This window comes from Plectrocnemia conspersa, unplaced genomic scaffold (genome assembly GCF_051122295.1).
Source record: "Plectrocnemia conspersa isolate PC_06_02 unplaced genomic scaffold, ASM5112229v1 ptg000006l, whole genome shotgun sequence".
In the NCBI taxonomy this organism is placed as follows: Eukaryota; Metazoa; Arthropoda; class Insecta; order Trichoptera; family Polycentropodidae; genus Plectrocnemia; species Plectrocnemia conspersa.
Genome location: NW_028277170.1, coordinates 16,943,518 through 16,958,812, shown reverse-complemented (window position 1 = coordinate 16,958,812; position 15,295 = coordinate 16,943,518). Strand labels below are relative to the sequence as shown.

Here is a 15,295-nt window from a genome sequence, read left to right as displayed (position 1 = left end):
GAATTATGTGTTTATATACCTGTAATCATTATTTACGATTCTTCATAACTTTACGAATATATTCTAATATTTGTATACTAGTAACTAAATATAAGGATATGTGTATCCCAGTGCTGATAAGTAGATTTATATAATACATACCTGACGAATAATTCGCGTAGCCCATCCATTGAGTAACACAAAGCTCGATTAATACATTTTTTAGCTGTAACCATTCGAAAGCAACTTTGGTGTAATGTCAGGAGGTCATCACTATATAAGGAGAAGGATATTTTACTTGGACATCAGTCGCAGTCAGCTCATCCTCAATACTTGAACTACCAGATCAAAGACACTCAAGATGCGTTACGTAAGTGCACTTCAGACTTTTCAATTCGCAAATTTGCGGCAACAAAGAATTGCTCTTGTTGTACGATTTACCTTAATCAATGCATTGATTTTTATGTTATTTTAATTACTAATATATACATATATAAGTTAAATATGTGTTGAATGAGTTTTGACCAACGCTTTAGAAATCAATGTATCTTATGCCCAGTAAAATTTCAGACTTACATTTAAGTAGTATAACTTATTAAACTTGATGAAAGTAGGTAATTCGATAAAAAGAACTAGAAAATGAAGCGGATTTGCAGTTCTTATATTTTGTTACTTATGTACTGTCAATATTTTATACCTTAGCTTAAAGCGCACATATGTATATATTTATGTGTCAAAGCGTATGCATCACTCTTCGATGCTTACTCAGGTATTAAGTTGTTTAATTCCGCTTACTCTACGACCATTCCCTTAGCCACCTGCTTTGCTTTGTTAAAACTGTTATCATATTCTGTTTATTACAAAGTGCCTCCTAGTCCATATATTCGTTTTGTTGAACGTTTCATCGACACTACTTTTTGATAAAAAGATTTCTAGAATTATATTTTAATATTTAAAGTATTGTATAAAAATAAAATGATATATTCAAATAATCGTTATTTATCGAATAGTAAACGATCAAAATTCGATTATATGAATATGTTGAATGAAAAATTAAGAGATACAGTTTGAATAATGAATAAAGTTTCATACACACATAATACTACTTTATAAAAAAAGCAATAAAAAGTATAAAGAATATTTGTTTTAATATAAAAAATATCACAACAAAGTATTAATATATACTTAAAATCAAATATTATTCGCATTACTTTAAAAAAAACAATAACAGCCATTGGGAAAATCCACAGCTGCACAATATCGACTCAGATATATGAGTAATTTTTGGAATTTCAGCAAATAGTGTAGAATGCAAAAATGAAAGCTACTGTTGTTATCAGAATTTTTAATCAAATTGGAACAAAAACACTCAATGACAACCAGTAGTTTTAAATCTGGCAAATATGACTTTAAAAAGTCCCCAACACATTGATCAAGCGCCCCTTTCCTTTTTCTTGCATTATAAAAAAATATAATTGACTCAATATTTTGCGTAACGTTCTCTAAAATGTTAAAATTATAACGAAAACGTTTATTTATCAAAAAAAAAATATATTTATTTTGTACAAAAGATAGAAACATACTATATCAGGGCTGTGGAGTCGTTGAAAACTTTTTCCGACTCCGACTCCGAATTTAAAAATTTCGAAATGATTGAAATATTAAATTATTTTTTAATTCTTCTAGATTGAGTCAGAGCCTTTCAAACAATCGATATCTTAGTTTAGAAGTGCGACCCTTATGTTCTCTCTCGTCAGTGTCGATAGAGTTAGGCCAGGGGTCGGCAACCTGCGGCTCGCGAGCCGCATGCGGCTCTTTTGACGTCAATATGTGGCTCTCCAGTTCCATGCGCAAATATTAATGATTATTTTATTTTCAAAATTCATAAAAAACATTATACTGCAAAAACAACTTTAAACAGGATAAAAACACTAAACAGAGAACAGTGAGAATAGGTGGAGTAGAGAGTATACGGACAGCTGACATTTTTGAAATGTGGCAACACTGTTCTGTTTGTTTAGTTATTGGTGCATATGAATGGTGTTATATGAATAAATATTATTTCATATTTAAAGCTATTATTTTAAATCAAAAATCAAATTTATATACCTAATCTAAATCAAATACCATGATATTGAAATAAAAATGTTAGTGGCTCTTTAAAAACTGGAAAATTTTGTAAATTGTAACTTTTGGCTCTTCCGTCTTAAAAGGTTGCCGACCCCTGAATTAGGCAATTAAATCTATCTATCTAACTATCATTAATCAAATCATTACAAATAATTTTTCGATAATCGTCTGTTTATTCCCATACATAGTGTGACAGTTTCCATTAAATCAAAACCCATCTAAAAATGCACTAAAAAGCACTGCTTCACTTCTACCTCTACCTTAACGACCTAAACTCGCCTGGGAGAATCGAAGGACCGGCAATATAGTTAAGATTGTTTTAATATATGTATAAAAACATTATACCATCGTGTCCACGTATTAATAAAGGCAGCAGAATAAGAAAGACCCGCTCGGCTTAGACCAAGCATACCTTGGCCATAACAACGTTTGTAATAGGCATTTCCCAAATTAATCAAAATAGACACTGTTCAAAACGTCCAAAGGGACTTACTTTGAAAGTGGTTTCATTGTATTATTTCGATTTCTTGTGTCACTGATTCTAGCTTTATCAATTCAATTTACAAATTATTTAGTCATGTAATATTAAAACCCCCATCTTTGCTTTCCAGGTTTGTGTGATTGCTTTGCTGCTGACAGTCTGCCATGGAGACAAACTAGACAGAACTTATTTGCACCCAAAGCCTTCTACTACAGCTGGTGGCAGTGCAAACTTCTTAGAAGCTCCCATCGAGGGGGGATATCCAAGATTGCGACCTTTTGGATTTGCCCCAACCTCAAGTCACTCCAGCTCCGCTGGATTTGAATCGTTCTCCCAGAACCATGGATCTTCATTCGTCAATGTTAAGACGCCCCCCAAGGAAGAAATCCCTATTTTGAGTTATGTCAATGAAAACCATGGAGACGGAAACTACTTTTATAGGTATTTTTAAAGGGGCTAATTTATTTATTGGATTATCTAATTTACATGGTATCTTGGTTCTATCAGAGATTTAATACAAAACATTTTTATATTTACAATTAAAAGCAAACTTTTTTCATCGCTTAGAAAGTGTATTGATATTTGTAGAAACGATATATTTTTAGTGGACTGCCTTTTTTAAAATCACAGAAGGCGAAATCTATAAATGAGTGACTGACTGACTGACTTCTCTCTAACAATCCACCAATTAATGCTTCAAGGCGCTGCAAAAGTATCTATATAGTAGACAATTCTAGCTGGTATGATACCCATCTGACGGACACTATGTACATATAACTGCAGAGCATCATGGACTGTCATTATTAAACTACAAGAGTGAAGCTTCTTCGTTCGACTCTAACGTTACTACTCAGAAAACTGCTACAGAACTCTCTAGTCCACTCGTAGACTTGACAGTGACTGACATATATCATAATAATACTTTTAATTCATCCGTAATGATATGTTTCTTTGACTGAAAGTTATAATAAGATAAATCAGTCTTTATTTACATTTTGTCTTCTTTTCTGACAATGTGTAAAAACATACTTTTGACATTTTATTTCTCTATAGTTACGAGACAGGAAATGGTATAAAAGCTGAAGAAACGGGGCGCCATCATGAATCTCAGTCTGCAGAAGGTTCATACTCTTACACATCGCCTGAAGGAATACACTTCGTCGTCACTTATATCTCTGACGAGAACGGCTTCCAGCCGAAAGGAGATCACTTACCAACGCCACCTCCGATTCCAGACTACATCTTGAAGTCCATCGAGCAGAACGAAAAGGAAGCTGCTGCTAACAATGGGTAGACACCTTTAATATTCTAAGAAAATTAATATAAACACCACTCGAGACACAAATGCTTAGTATAAAATAACTCGTTAACTACATTTCAAATTCGAAATATTTTCATATCGTATAGATTTCAAATTACTAGGTGATGTTTAATGACTCAGATTTAAATTATAGCTGATTATAATCATAATTTCCTACAAAATCAGTTTTACTCGGAGAAAATACTTTAGTTTTTTTTATCTTGTATAATTGTATTTTTATAATCAATACAACTTTATCTGTATCTGCTGAAAGTCGATTCATAGTCGTTATATCTAAGAATCCAATCTTCTCGTCGTACCGATTCTTCTCTTAACAAAATTCACGTCCACTAACACGTTTATTTGTAGGCAATACGATGACGGATCTTACAAGGAAACTTACTTGTCTGAAGCGTCGTCTTCTGGATCGTCAAGGAAAACTTACAAAGACAATAATGGATACCATTACTGACCGTGAACGTTTGAATTATATTTATTGCTTGTTTTATGCTGATTAATTTAACGAAAAATAAAACTAAATTGTTCAAAAGTGAAATACCGTTTATTCAATACAACAAAAACAAAACATAACACATACACAATTTTTTGCATACATCACTAAAAGGACATTGCACAATTCGTTCGAATGAAAAACTCTTAAAACTATCTGACGTGTCAGACACACTTTAGCCTATTTGATAGACATATTAAAATCTATTACAAGAAATTAAAAAAGATATATGTTTCTATAAATTTGATGGGAATTTTTTTTCTTTAATTTCAACTTCATCATATTGTATCGTCATAATCGCATGACTGCCACAAGTATCATATATGGCACAAATAGATGAAATTACTTTTAAACTATTCGCAGACTAGATTTTACTTCAAATGAATCTCGGTAAATACTAATTTTAACTGTAAAGTATATTCCATATACGCTTACATAATAATATTAAAGTACATAAATAAAATCTCAATTTGATTTATTATTTATGCAAAAAAGTATTGTATTATATATTTATCATATCCCAATCACACACAATAAGCATATTAAAAACTATACCAGATAAGTTTGTCAATGCTTTATGAAATATTCGAGCTCTTCATTATTAAAAAAAATTGACTATTTTAAATTCTTAATAATAAGACTATTTAAAAAAACTTAATGATGCACCCTCGGCCAGAAAGAGCAATGAGTCCTTATCAAAATTACTCCCTCAAAATTTACAATTAATTATACAAATCCTAAAGTTTTATAATAGTTCTGATTTTCTATACTATTAATAATGATTAAGGCATGAAAAAGGTAAGACAACACGATAACATTAAGGCATGAACACTATGACATAAAAAAACTGCTACCACTCAAACTAAGTAATGTAGAAATCTGACATTTAATTGTATCTCCGAAATATAAATTAAGGAGATTAGATCACATTCGTCATCATAACTATCAGTCGCATGTTTAAAAAAGGCACTTTGTATCGTTATCGAGGTAAACATATTTTTTTCATTATGCGGCTTTAAATGAGAGGTATAGAAGTAAAGGCACAAATCACTCAAATCAAACTATCTGAAATAACACAAGCACAATTCTCCGCATCCACTTAAACTGATTGGTATTCATTCACATCTGATCTTTGGATAAGTAACACATTAAAAACGCATCACAAATGAATAAACAAAAATAAAATAGAATACTATATAGTTTGCACTTGATGCAGATTAATAAGAACTCGATTTTTGGTATAACTTGAATAACTAAGTCAAGTTCTATATATATAATAATTTGAGCTATCAAAATAGTTCAATTGCTATCTAAGAGAATATATAATATCAATCCTTATTTAGCCTTCATAACCTTCGCTGTTTAATTATAGAGAGCCAAATATACAAAATTAGAACAATTTATTTTACATATTTCAGAATAATAATTGGACTTGAGTTATGAGTTATGAAAAGTTTGACTTATAGAATGAATATATATTTTTTATATAATCTTACTAACAATGTGAATTTTTTTACAAAAGTTCTACCGCAAATTAACTTGTCTTAAAAAATATTTAGTTATTTGAGTAATTATAATTACGAATAGATATAATGAAAACTGAACAAATTGCAAACGTGTTTATAATAATCAACGGTCATCTGTTTTCAGTTAAAATTTCACGTTTTTTGCAGATTAACTGTTTTCATTGAATATTGCATATTATCTAAGATTAAAATATACTGAGTTTTGAACTTTAAATTCTCTGGTATATTAAAGGCAAAGATGTGTTTATTCCGAAAATTGCATTCATTTTTCCTTTTCGCTTCTAATGGCTACAATTCTTTATTCAATAAATACAGTACTGTGAATAAGTTTTCGAACGGTCACCTACAAAATACGTGCAGAGTCATATTTTTATAAGTTACTAGCGCGCTGATCCCTTTTTTTTGTCGGGGTTGTTCATTCATTAGAGGAGTCATCAAATTTTATTTGACGTTTCTGCAACGTTTATGGGTTGAAAAATAATTAAGAGTCGGCAATATTTCAATTGTCACAAAATTCGATTTTCATCTTTATCTAAAAAAAAATGATTTTGTATTCAACACCCCTATTGTTTTTGAGTATTTGCATCTTACGTACGACGCAAGAGGGTTGTTTTGAAATAGGTTTTGATTCTCTCAAAAAAAAAAGACGCCCAACAAAAAAAAGCAGTGTTAAAAAAAGGAATGGGCAAAAATACCCAGAGAATTCATTAAAAAACTAATTGTAAGTGCGCTGACACGCATGGCAGAAACAGTGTGCGCTAAATTTAGGCACACTATATATTAAATTTTATTTGATTTTTAATGTAGTTGTTTGTAAATAAATTGATTCATATTAAACGTAAATGTGACTAAAATATAATTTTTTAACAACTAGTTATCAACGTTTATTTAAAGATGAATAAGACCATTCGAAAACTTATTCACAGTAGTGTAAGTCATAAGGAAATCTGTTCAATGCGTCAAGAATTAACTTGAGATGAATGCTTCTCTCATTATAAATTTTATGTCGCAATATAAGTTTTTATATTATAAAAATTTTAAGGAACTAACCACTAAGCCTAGTTTGTTTACAGGCATTCTAGTCACTACCATCGGTACATAAGATTATGCATATCTATACCTGAAAGTTGCATAGAGGAATATTCTGAAAACGGAGATGGTAGTGAGACTGAAAAACTGTATCTAATGTAATATTTATAAATAATTTAGAATCTACTTAATTGAAACAGATTTGTTTATTAAAAATAATATCAATAGAACTTGTTTTTATAACCCTCAAGAGCAATCCACATATTTTTGTACATTAAATATTGCTTATATATTCAGAATCGAAATAAATCACAGTTATTGTGATATCATCCCTGATAGAGCGCGATAAAATCGGATTTAAGCTCAGCATGAATGTTAGCCTCTCTTCTTGGATTAGTCCATATTCGGAGCCGCCGAGTGCATGCCTTAAAAGGTGAGTTGCCGCATTCTCATCCGCCGGTTTTGTCATTAGTCCCTTTCGACGCTCCTCCAACGAATTATTGATCTGACCCAAAGTCAATTCGCCCTCTGGCAGCTGAAACGGGTCGAAGTAGACTTTTCCAAGCATATGTTGTCCGACAACGTTTATAACCTCCATCGGCGTCATTATGTCCCATAAACCGTCGGACGCAATAACCAAAAATTTATCTTTGGGACGTATACAATGGTAGAATACTTGAGGCTTCCCAGACAGATAAGGCGGCGTGTGATAATCGAAAGGCACTGACGGATACCCTAAGTAAGGAGTCAACACGTCGCTGATGTCCTTCTTGCTCCATTTGTATTTAAAATCGCCGAGCGATCTCAAAGGCGCCAGATTGCCGAGAAGTCTCTCCATCTTGAATATAGTGTGACGCTCATTAGGCGGATGCTCGTTCAGGATCCGCTGCACTTCGAGCTCGTTCTCAAAATTATGCTCGATCATTAGCTTCTCGTATTGAAAATTACCGTTCTCAGTCATCGATCCAAGAACGGCTCCGCAGTCTCCGACGTTCGCAATGTGTAAATGAGGTCCATTTATATGAGCCATGCAAGCCACCGTTCCCGACTTGGCCACAGATACCACCTCTTTATATAGCTCCATGTTTGATCTGTTATCCAGTGCTTCAGTAGACATATCTAGATCTAACTGTTCAAAGGCGCGTTCCAACGATTTCTCGACGTTGAAATCGGACGATCTTTTCTCCCTCCTCAAGTTACGAAGATAACTCTCAAAACTGTTGTCATATATTGACTGCAATTGCCTGGAAGTACTCGGCTGGAATAGAATAAATTGTAAACTCTGAATTTCTGTATTAACGAAATATTGTTACAAAAATAATGCAAACATCTGTTATTTGTTATAAATTTAAATATTCTTTAGTCTTATTTTTCTCTCCAAAATTCTTTCTAAAACAATGTTATAAAAAAATTAGAATCAATGAATATATTTACAATTATTTTTGTAGCAAAATTAGTAAATCACGCCTTACTAAAATATTAAGATACCTCAAGATTGTACGTCTTTAACAGCTCTTTCCGGTCTCCGTTCACGATATAATTGTTCAGGACATCTAATGGCAACAAAGCTGCAGCTACGTACTTGAATAACCGTTCAGAAACAACCCTGGAGCAAGCTTCTCCTCCATGTCCGTCGAATATGCCAAACATGTGACCTGCATTAGAATATATATATACATACATATATACTTTATATTTCATACTATGATTATGAACTCAAATGTATAAACATAAAGTTAGTTTATTATTATAGATTTTAACCCTTATAATTTCCAATATATCAGCTTTAATAGAATCATCAAAAATACCCAAAGGCAATATATTGGCTTATCAAAATTACCTATTTATAATCAAATTTAAAGTACAATTTTAAAATATAATTGAAATGAAAATTTACTGTTTTACATACTTTTTATTTGATTGCCTTTGTATTCTGTCTCTTTGTGTGATTCTCAAGATCACATTTTATTCAGCACATCATTAGATGCACAAATAAGTTTGTCATTATTATAATAGCAAAAAAAATTTTTTATGTATGTTTATTTTTTAATTTATATTTTCACTACTATAAATATGATTTTACTCACTGTTTCAGTTGATTCATATCAGAGTACATTTTTACCGGTAGATATATACTAGCAAAAATATAGCGCTAGTGAAATTATATGCTGCCATAAAATGTCTATGAAACTCAAATTGACAGTTGCTGTTTATTAAATTAACTTATTATCTTAAATTATGTTATGGTTTGGTTAATCAATGTATATTTGGCCTTAATGTCCTACAACAATTTGTTGAAACAAAATTAAGTGGTGGCATACAAGGTTTAACAAGTGGCATTCACAACTGTCAGTTGAAGACCACTACTTCGCTTTTCTTACATTTGTTTTTATCGAAAATAAGTACTGACTTCAATAACTCTAGTATATATTTTATATTTTCATTAGTAGAAATATATATCTACTGGCAAAAATGTATTCCGATATTATTTCACTGAAATACCAGTGATAATATAATTTCAGTGTAACATATATAGCAAACGTTTATTTTTACACCTATTATTAAATCAAATGTTTGGAAATACCTGACGATAAAAGACACTCGGCCTCAGTATGATAGTCTTCCATAGGCGTGTTGGATGGCATGTTGTTGGTATCGAAGCTTTTAACGGAGCCGCCGGACACATCTCTGCTAATCTCGTTCTTCCTCAATATTTTGTTAACCTGCGAACAAACAACGTGAACAAAAAGATCGGATGCATAATTGTCGTTGTATCGAAACCCACCTTAAACTCATGTATTGATCGTGGTTATCTTATATAAGTAATATTCCAGAAATGTCCGTCTGTCTGTTAATTTATTAAAAATATTTTCCGTTAATTTCCCAACATATAGCAGTGAGTGTATAATGGTAGCAAGAGCAAAATTTAATTGTAATGGACAACAATTGTAATTTTCGACATTTAAAAATAACTTTTTAAATGGTCGAAAAAGAACATGGCACAACCAAAAGAGAAGACGTATGAATACTACATAAAATTCTACCAACTGTTTACTATAATCGAGAATTGGGATTTATAGTAAAAATTTCAGACTAATAAGCGTTTAACTATCCAAAGAAGTAGTAAATCAGATAAAATCTTGAGTAAAACAATGTGTATCTACCATATTAAATTTAATGCTAGTAGCGATGACCTGCAAACTCAATATTGGATGTTGTATAGGCTAATATAATCCAAATGTGTGCTTATGTGGATGATACAGTAATCTTAAGTTTCTATAAACAGAAAATGAATACGAGCGGCAATATTTGTCTTAGAAATTAACAAAGACAAACCTAAATATGTGGTTAGCAAAGTTAGGTCTTCAAAATAAAAATCTGAATAAAATATTTCAAGCCACAAGGCTTGAGTTGCTGTCCTGGCTCGTCCCAGGAAATAATTCCTGAGATTTTAGATGTCTCGAATCCCAAATATTTCATATTTAATAATATTTTTAAGTTAGTCGGTAGTCGAAATATTGTTGACAAAAGCAGATATAAATTTAATTTACGATTCTACTAGTAGCGACTTCAAAGATTTACTAACTTTGAAAATCTAATTTTAAAACTTATTCAAACGCTCATATATACAAAGTATATTTGCAATTATTACTATGGTTTTACACTCACTAAGATATGGTACGATGTTATATGCATACCTTATTATATTTTTAAATAATTATTCCAACGCATAATCAATATCGCGCATTTTCAACATATCGATGGCTTAAAGGATAAAATTACTAACTCCATATTTGACAACTTGAAAATAGGAAAATAAAACAATATCTCAAATTTTTATTTTTAAGATAGCAATTTTTTGAGCATGTGTAATTCCATTAAAGGTACAAGATGGACATTGTTATCATTTTCACCCAAAAGTGGAGTTAGCAAATTTACACTTTAAGCCATCGACGTGTACATTTAAATGTTTTTATAAAATATAAAAATATTTTCGAGCAGTTCATAAATATTTGGGATAAGATTAATAGTTTTTAATTTAATTATATATTTTTTGGTTGAAGACTTATTAATCTATACAAATATTATGATTTTGCAATGACTAAAATAATTGTTCAGTATGTAAAATCACATAACATATATAATAATTCCACTTTTACTCGCTACATTCAAACCAGAAATAATCTGTAGGATGCGATTGTTTTGCATTATAAACAGTTATCTACGCTTGTGCGCAGTGATAACGTAGAATGCAAACATGGAGATGTAAATTGCCTATAAGTATAGTAGATGATTTCAATTGAGCTGAACCAAGTAACAAAGCGGTCATAATAGATAGGCTAATTTAATACGACAACATCGTCGATTCAAGTATCATTTTACCTTGAAGTTAATATCACAATAATGTGGCATTAAAATTCATAAACAAGCAAATGGTTTATTAATGATATTTATTGTAAGCAGACATAAAAAATATAATTAATATAATAATACTAAATAGAGTTAAGGTACATGTCAAGAATAATATAATTAATTTCAAATTTACTTGTATTAGAAATTGACATAAACTGTTTAACTTTGAATAACCTTTCTCGGCAAAAAAATATTTTAATTAACATAATCTTGAGTCGATTACTTACTGTAATTTAATTGCAACAACCAACGCAAATGAATAATTCGAAACACCATACCTTTAAAAATATTATTTTTTTATGAGAAGCACTGAAAAATCAATAAATCAAATATCTAACTTGACTGACAATTTATTGCTTCATAATATTTTATATTTTTAGCATATCAATTAGATTTAATTACTTTTACTAATCTCATAAATGAATAATGAGATATTTATTTTATAATAAAAAATGCTGTAATAAAAAGCTAAATGTAGCTTATTTAAGAACGAATATTTTTTATAGCTATATATAAAAAATCAACGAAGAAACGGCGACAGTATTATAAAAAAAAGCAATTTGTTAGAACCGGAAAAAATGCAGATCAAAAATAAAATCATTATAGTTGACAGAAACAATCACTCAGAAAGGATAAATTGTCTTTTGAATCCAGAAGTTCGTCTATCTTGGGTTCTGTCCAATAACGGTGACTGAGCCAGAAATAAATAAGACAAACTCAGATTGTGAAAAGTTATAAAAATGTTATACAAATGAGTTATACAAATAAAAAGTTATAAAAAGTTATACAAATGAGACTCAGCTTTATAGAATTTGAGACATGAACCATGTAACATTTATAAAAAAAAGCAGTGCTTCTGAGAGAATGCTAAAAAATACTTCTAAAGATCAATTTGTTAATTATAAATAATTTTGCTACAGTTAACATGTTATTGCCATAAATTTAAATTGGATAATAAAAATTTAAAATAAGAAAATCAGAACGATTCTTAAAATTCGACGATGACCCACTGAAATCAGTGGTTGAAACAGATCCATAGTAAACCGAATAGACACCTTTATGCTCCACAATTTATTTATATTGTTTAATGATTTTTAAATGTATATTTTAATGTGTAATACTTCGAAAAACCTTTAAATAATTTGAAAAAAATTATAACTTTTTTTTAAACTCTAATACGTTTCATATGAAATATGATAATTTTGAAGGTGATGCGTTTTTTTTTGCACGCTACTGTATATTTGAAAAAGCCCATGAGTTCAATATTGAAATTTATCATGTATTATATTTGTGGACTACTGCCAGTAGAAGCAAACTCTAAGTTGAAAGCAGAGTTTGAAGTACCATACAAGCTCATAAACCTCATCAGACTTGCAATGAGAAAGGTCGAATGTAGTGTTCGCATACAGGATGAGCACTTTGATAGCTTCATACTGCACAAGACCTTAGGTAAGGCGATTCACTTGAAAATAAAAAATCTATACAAATGGGTCTATATTGTACAATAAATCCATTCAACTGTTGGCCTATGCCGATGGCCTATGCAAAACAAGCTGCATTGAATGCATTTAATGACCTTCAGAAGGCAACTGAGCAGATAAAGCGGTCAATATGCAGAAGACAAAGTATATGCCAATCACAAAAACCACCAAGCCACCTGCAGAATATTTTTTTTTTAAATTCTAGAGAAAAATGTAGAGGTCAAATACAAATTAGAGGTCAAATACAAATTAGAGGTCGAATTACAAATTACTCAAATTCGTCATAAAATCTGTTAATCCATCGATAGATTTTGGAAACATTTTTTGACCAGTCTGTGCCAGTTGCTCTTTGAGTACCCGACTATTCTTAAAACCTAGATGTGTGAACTGTTATCCATGGTTCTTAATCTAAAAAGTTTTGTTTTTACATTTATGTACATATTTTCTTCAATTAAATTAAATTACTGTTTTTAATTCAACTCATTATTTAGCCAATATATTTCGAAAGCATTAAATTCCGAATCATGAAGTTGTTGTTGACGAAAAACATTGTATTTTTGACAGGGCAACTTTCAAATGTCTAAATATCACTAAACTACGTTTATATCAGTTAACATGTTCTTGAGTTGGGGTCTTGGAGTGTGAAAAATATTTTACTCTAATTCTCCCATATCTTGCATTAGCAAACAATCAGTCGATCGCCGTACGAATGAAAATATCTCTAGAGATCAAAACAGGTGACCCTGACCTCATGAAAATATAAATAAAACCGAGTTGCGTAACTCCCTACTAAATGTTATGGAATTCAACGTTAGGTGTACCACATCCAGGGGATTGCTTATATAGGATACACACACGCATTAGCAAATCATAGGATGTACGCACGCATTTTCAGATCATTACATAAAATTAGATGGCGATCGCCATTTTCTTTTCATATATATTTTTATTTAAAACTTTTTTTTGCAAAAATAAATTCAAATTAAAGCTAACAAAATACATTCGATGCCATGTTATTCGTTAAGTCAAAATGTTGGCCTCTGGTAAATTGTAAAACCTAACCTAAACAGTCAACAATGGCGTCGTAATATAGTTCATGTGAATATCGCGCGAATATCCGAAATGTATTTTTAAGTTATGTCTCACCTCTGACGCAGCCATCTGCGTCTTCACGTAACTTAGATAGCGGACATCTCGATGTATAGTCTTAAATTTTGACAGGATAGACATGACCGCACAGCGATGATAAACTGCCGGCGAGCCGGCGGTCTAATGTTGCCACAGTGAAAAAAAAATTATGTACTAGAAAAAAACTGAGTACTACTAATACAATAAAAAAAATATCTTCAATAAATAATGCCAACCAACAACCGAAAAATATTTTTTAATGTTAATGCAAGCGGTTTCTTTTATTTCGTGTACGGCCTGGATTAGTAATGGCGATTGTAAATCGTCCTTTAAAATAAGTTCTTATATTGGAGAAACATTCACTTGTACGTTTAACAGCGAATCAATTGTATCAAAGTTTGACAACTTTGATGATCTGGCATGAAGTGTTTATAGAAATAAATTTCGCAATTTACAATCTGAAAACACGGACGTGGAATACGCAGCAACTGCAATGCAAAAACGATAGATTTTATCATGTCTCGCAACTGCGAAGATTTCTTCGAAACATGTTTTTTAAAGGCAATAGATGCAGATTAATTTTAAGTTAAGAAATCGCAATATAAATAGAAAGCAACTTCTTAGCCTATCTTCACCCGAGCCTTCTGATCCGAAAATAAAATTTAAAACAATTGTATCGATTAAAAAGCGTTTCGAATTATTTAAAAATACTATAGAACTTTTCGAATTTTTGTATAAAATCAAACAATGTGCTGAAATGGAGGATGAGCAATTAAAATAAAAATGTAAATTATAAATAAAAGTTTCAAGTTTTAAAGAAAAAATAGACAGATGCAGAGAAAATAAAACCCGAATTGAAATTGTTATCTCGTATAATTGAAGAAATTAATACACCTTAATCAATTCAAAATGGATTTACAACTATAACCTCGAAAAAATCCTTCCAAATGTATTAATCGCATTAAAAATAGTAAAAACTATTTCCGTTTTAGTTGTCAAGGGAGAGTCAAAAAAAATTGCAGACTTAGAAATAATTTCAATAAAAAATTAAATTGTCTAATCTCTTCATATTGATGTATTGCGGACGAATCTCACTAAAATAAAAAACAAACGAATTTATTATACCAAAAGTTACAACTTTTTTACTTTTAACTATTTTTTAATTTTTATATTTCTACTTTAAGATATCTACTTTGCGTGTTCGTATCACGTCAGGGTCACCACCTTAAGGTTTACGAACCCTAAGGGTGTGACTTCGTAACCAGTGAGACCCAGGTGAATATAGTTAGAGTTTTATTAGATTATATTACAATTGCG

General features: G+C 30.8%; 2 protein-coding genes across 3 annotated transcripts; one reads left to right on the top strand and one right to left on the bottom strand.

Annotated features, from left to right (window-relative positions):
* The first annotated feature begins 200 nt into the window (after positions 1–200).
* Positions 201–4,446, top strand: LOC148234371 (uncharacterized). The gene is made up of 4 exons (XM_088187889.1): positions 201–349; positions 2,721–3,031; positions 3,644–3,880; positions 4,260–4,446. Exons 1-4 carry the CDS (start codon positions 341–343, stop codon positions 4,360–4,362), a joined length of 660 nt encoding a protein of 219 aa, XP_088044015.1. The 5' UTR covers positions 201–340; the 3' UTR covers positions 4,363–4,446.
* On the bottom strand, positions 4,434–14,137 carry Pdp (pyruvate dehydrogenase [acetyl-transferring]-phosphatase 1-like protein, mitochondrial). Of its 2 annotated transcripts, XM_088187888.1 has the most exons (5): positions 13,997–14,122; positions 9,742–9,804; positions 9,541–9,679; positions 8,445–8,611; positions 4,434–8,214 (listed from the first exon to the last, which is right to left on the bottom strand). In XM_088187888.1, the coding sequence occupies exons 3-5, from the start codon at positions 9,599–9,601 to the stop codon at positions 7,231–7,233; spliced, it is 1,212 nt and encodes a 403-aa protein (XP_088044014.1). In that variant the 5' UTR covers positions 9,602–9,679; positions 9,742–9,804; positions 13,997–14,122; the 3' UTR covers positions 4,434–7,230. The 2 variants fall into 2 exon arrangements, with proteins under 2 accessions (XP_088044014.1, XP_088044013.1); XM_088187887.1 differs by lacking the exon at positions 9,742–9,804 and having other exon boundaries at positions 13,997–14,137.
* Between the last annotated feature and the right edge of the window lie 1,158 nt (positions 14,138–15,295).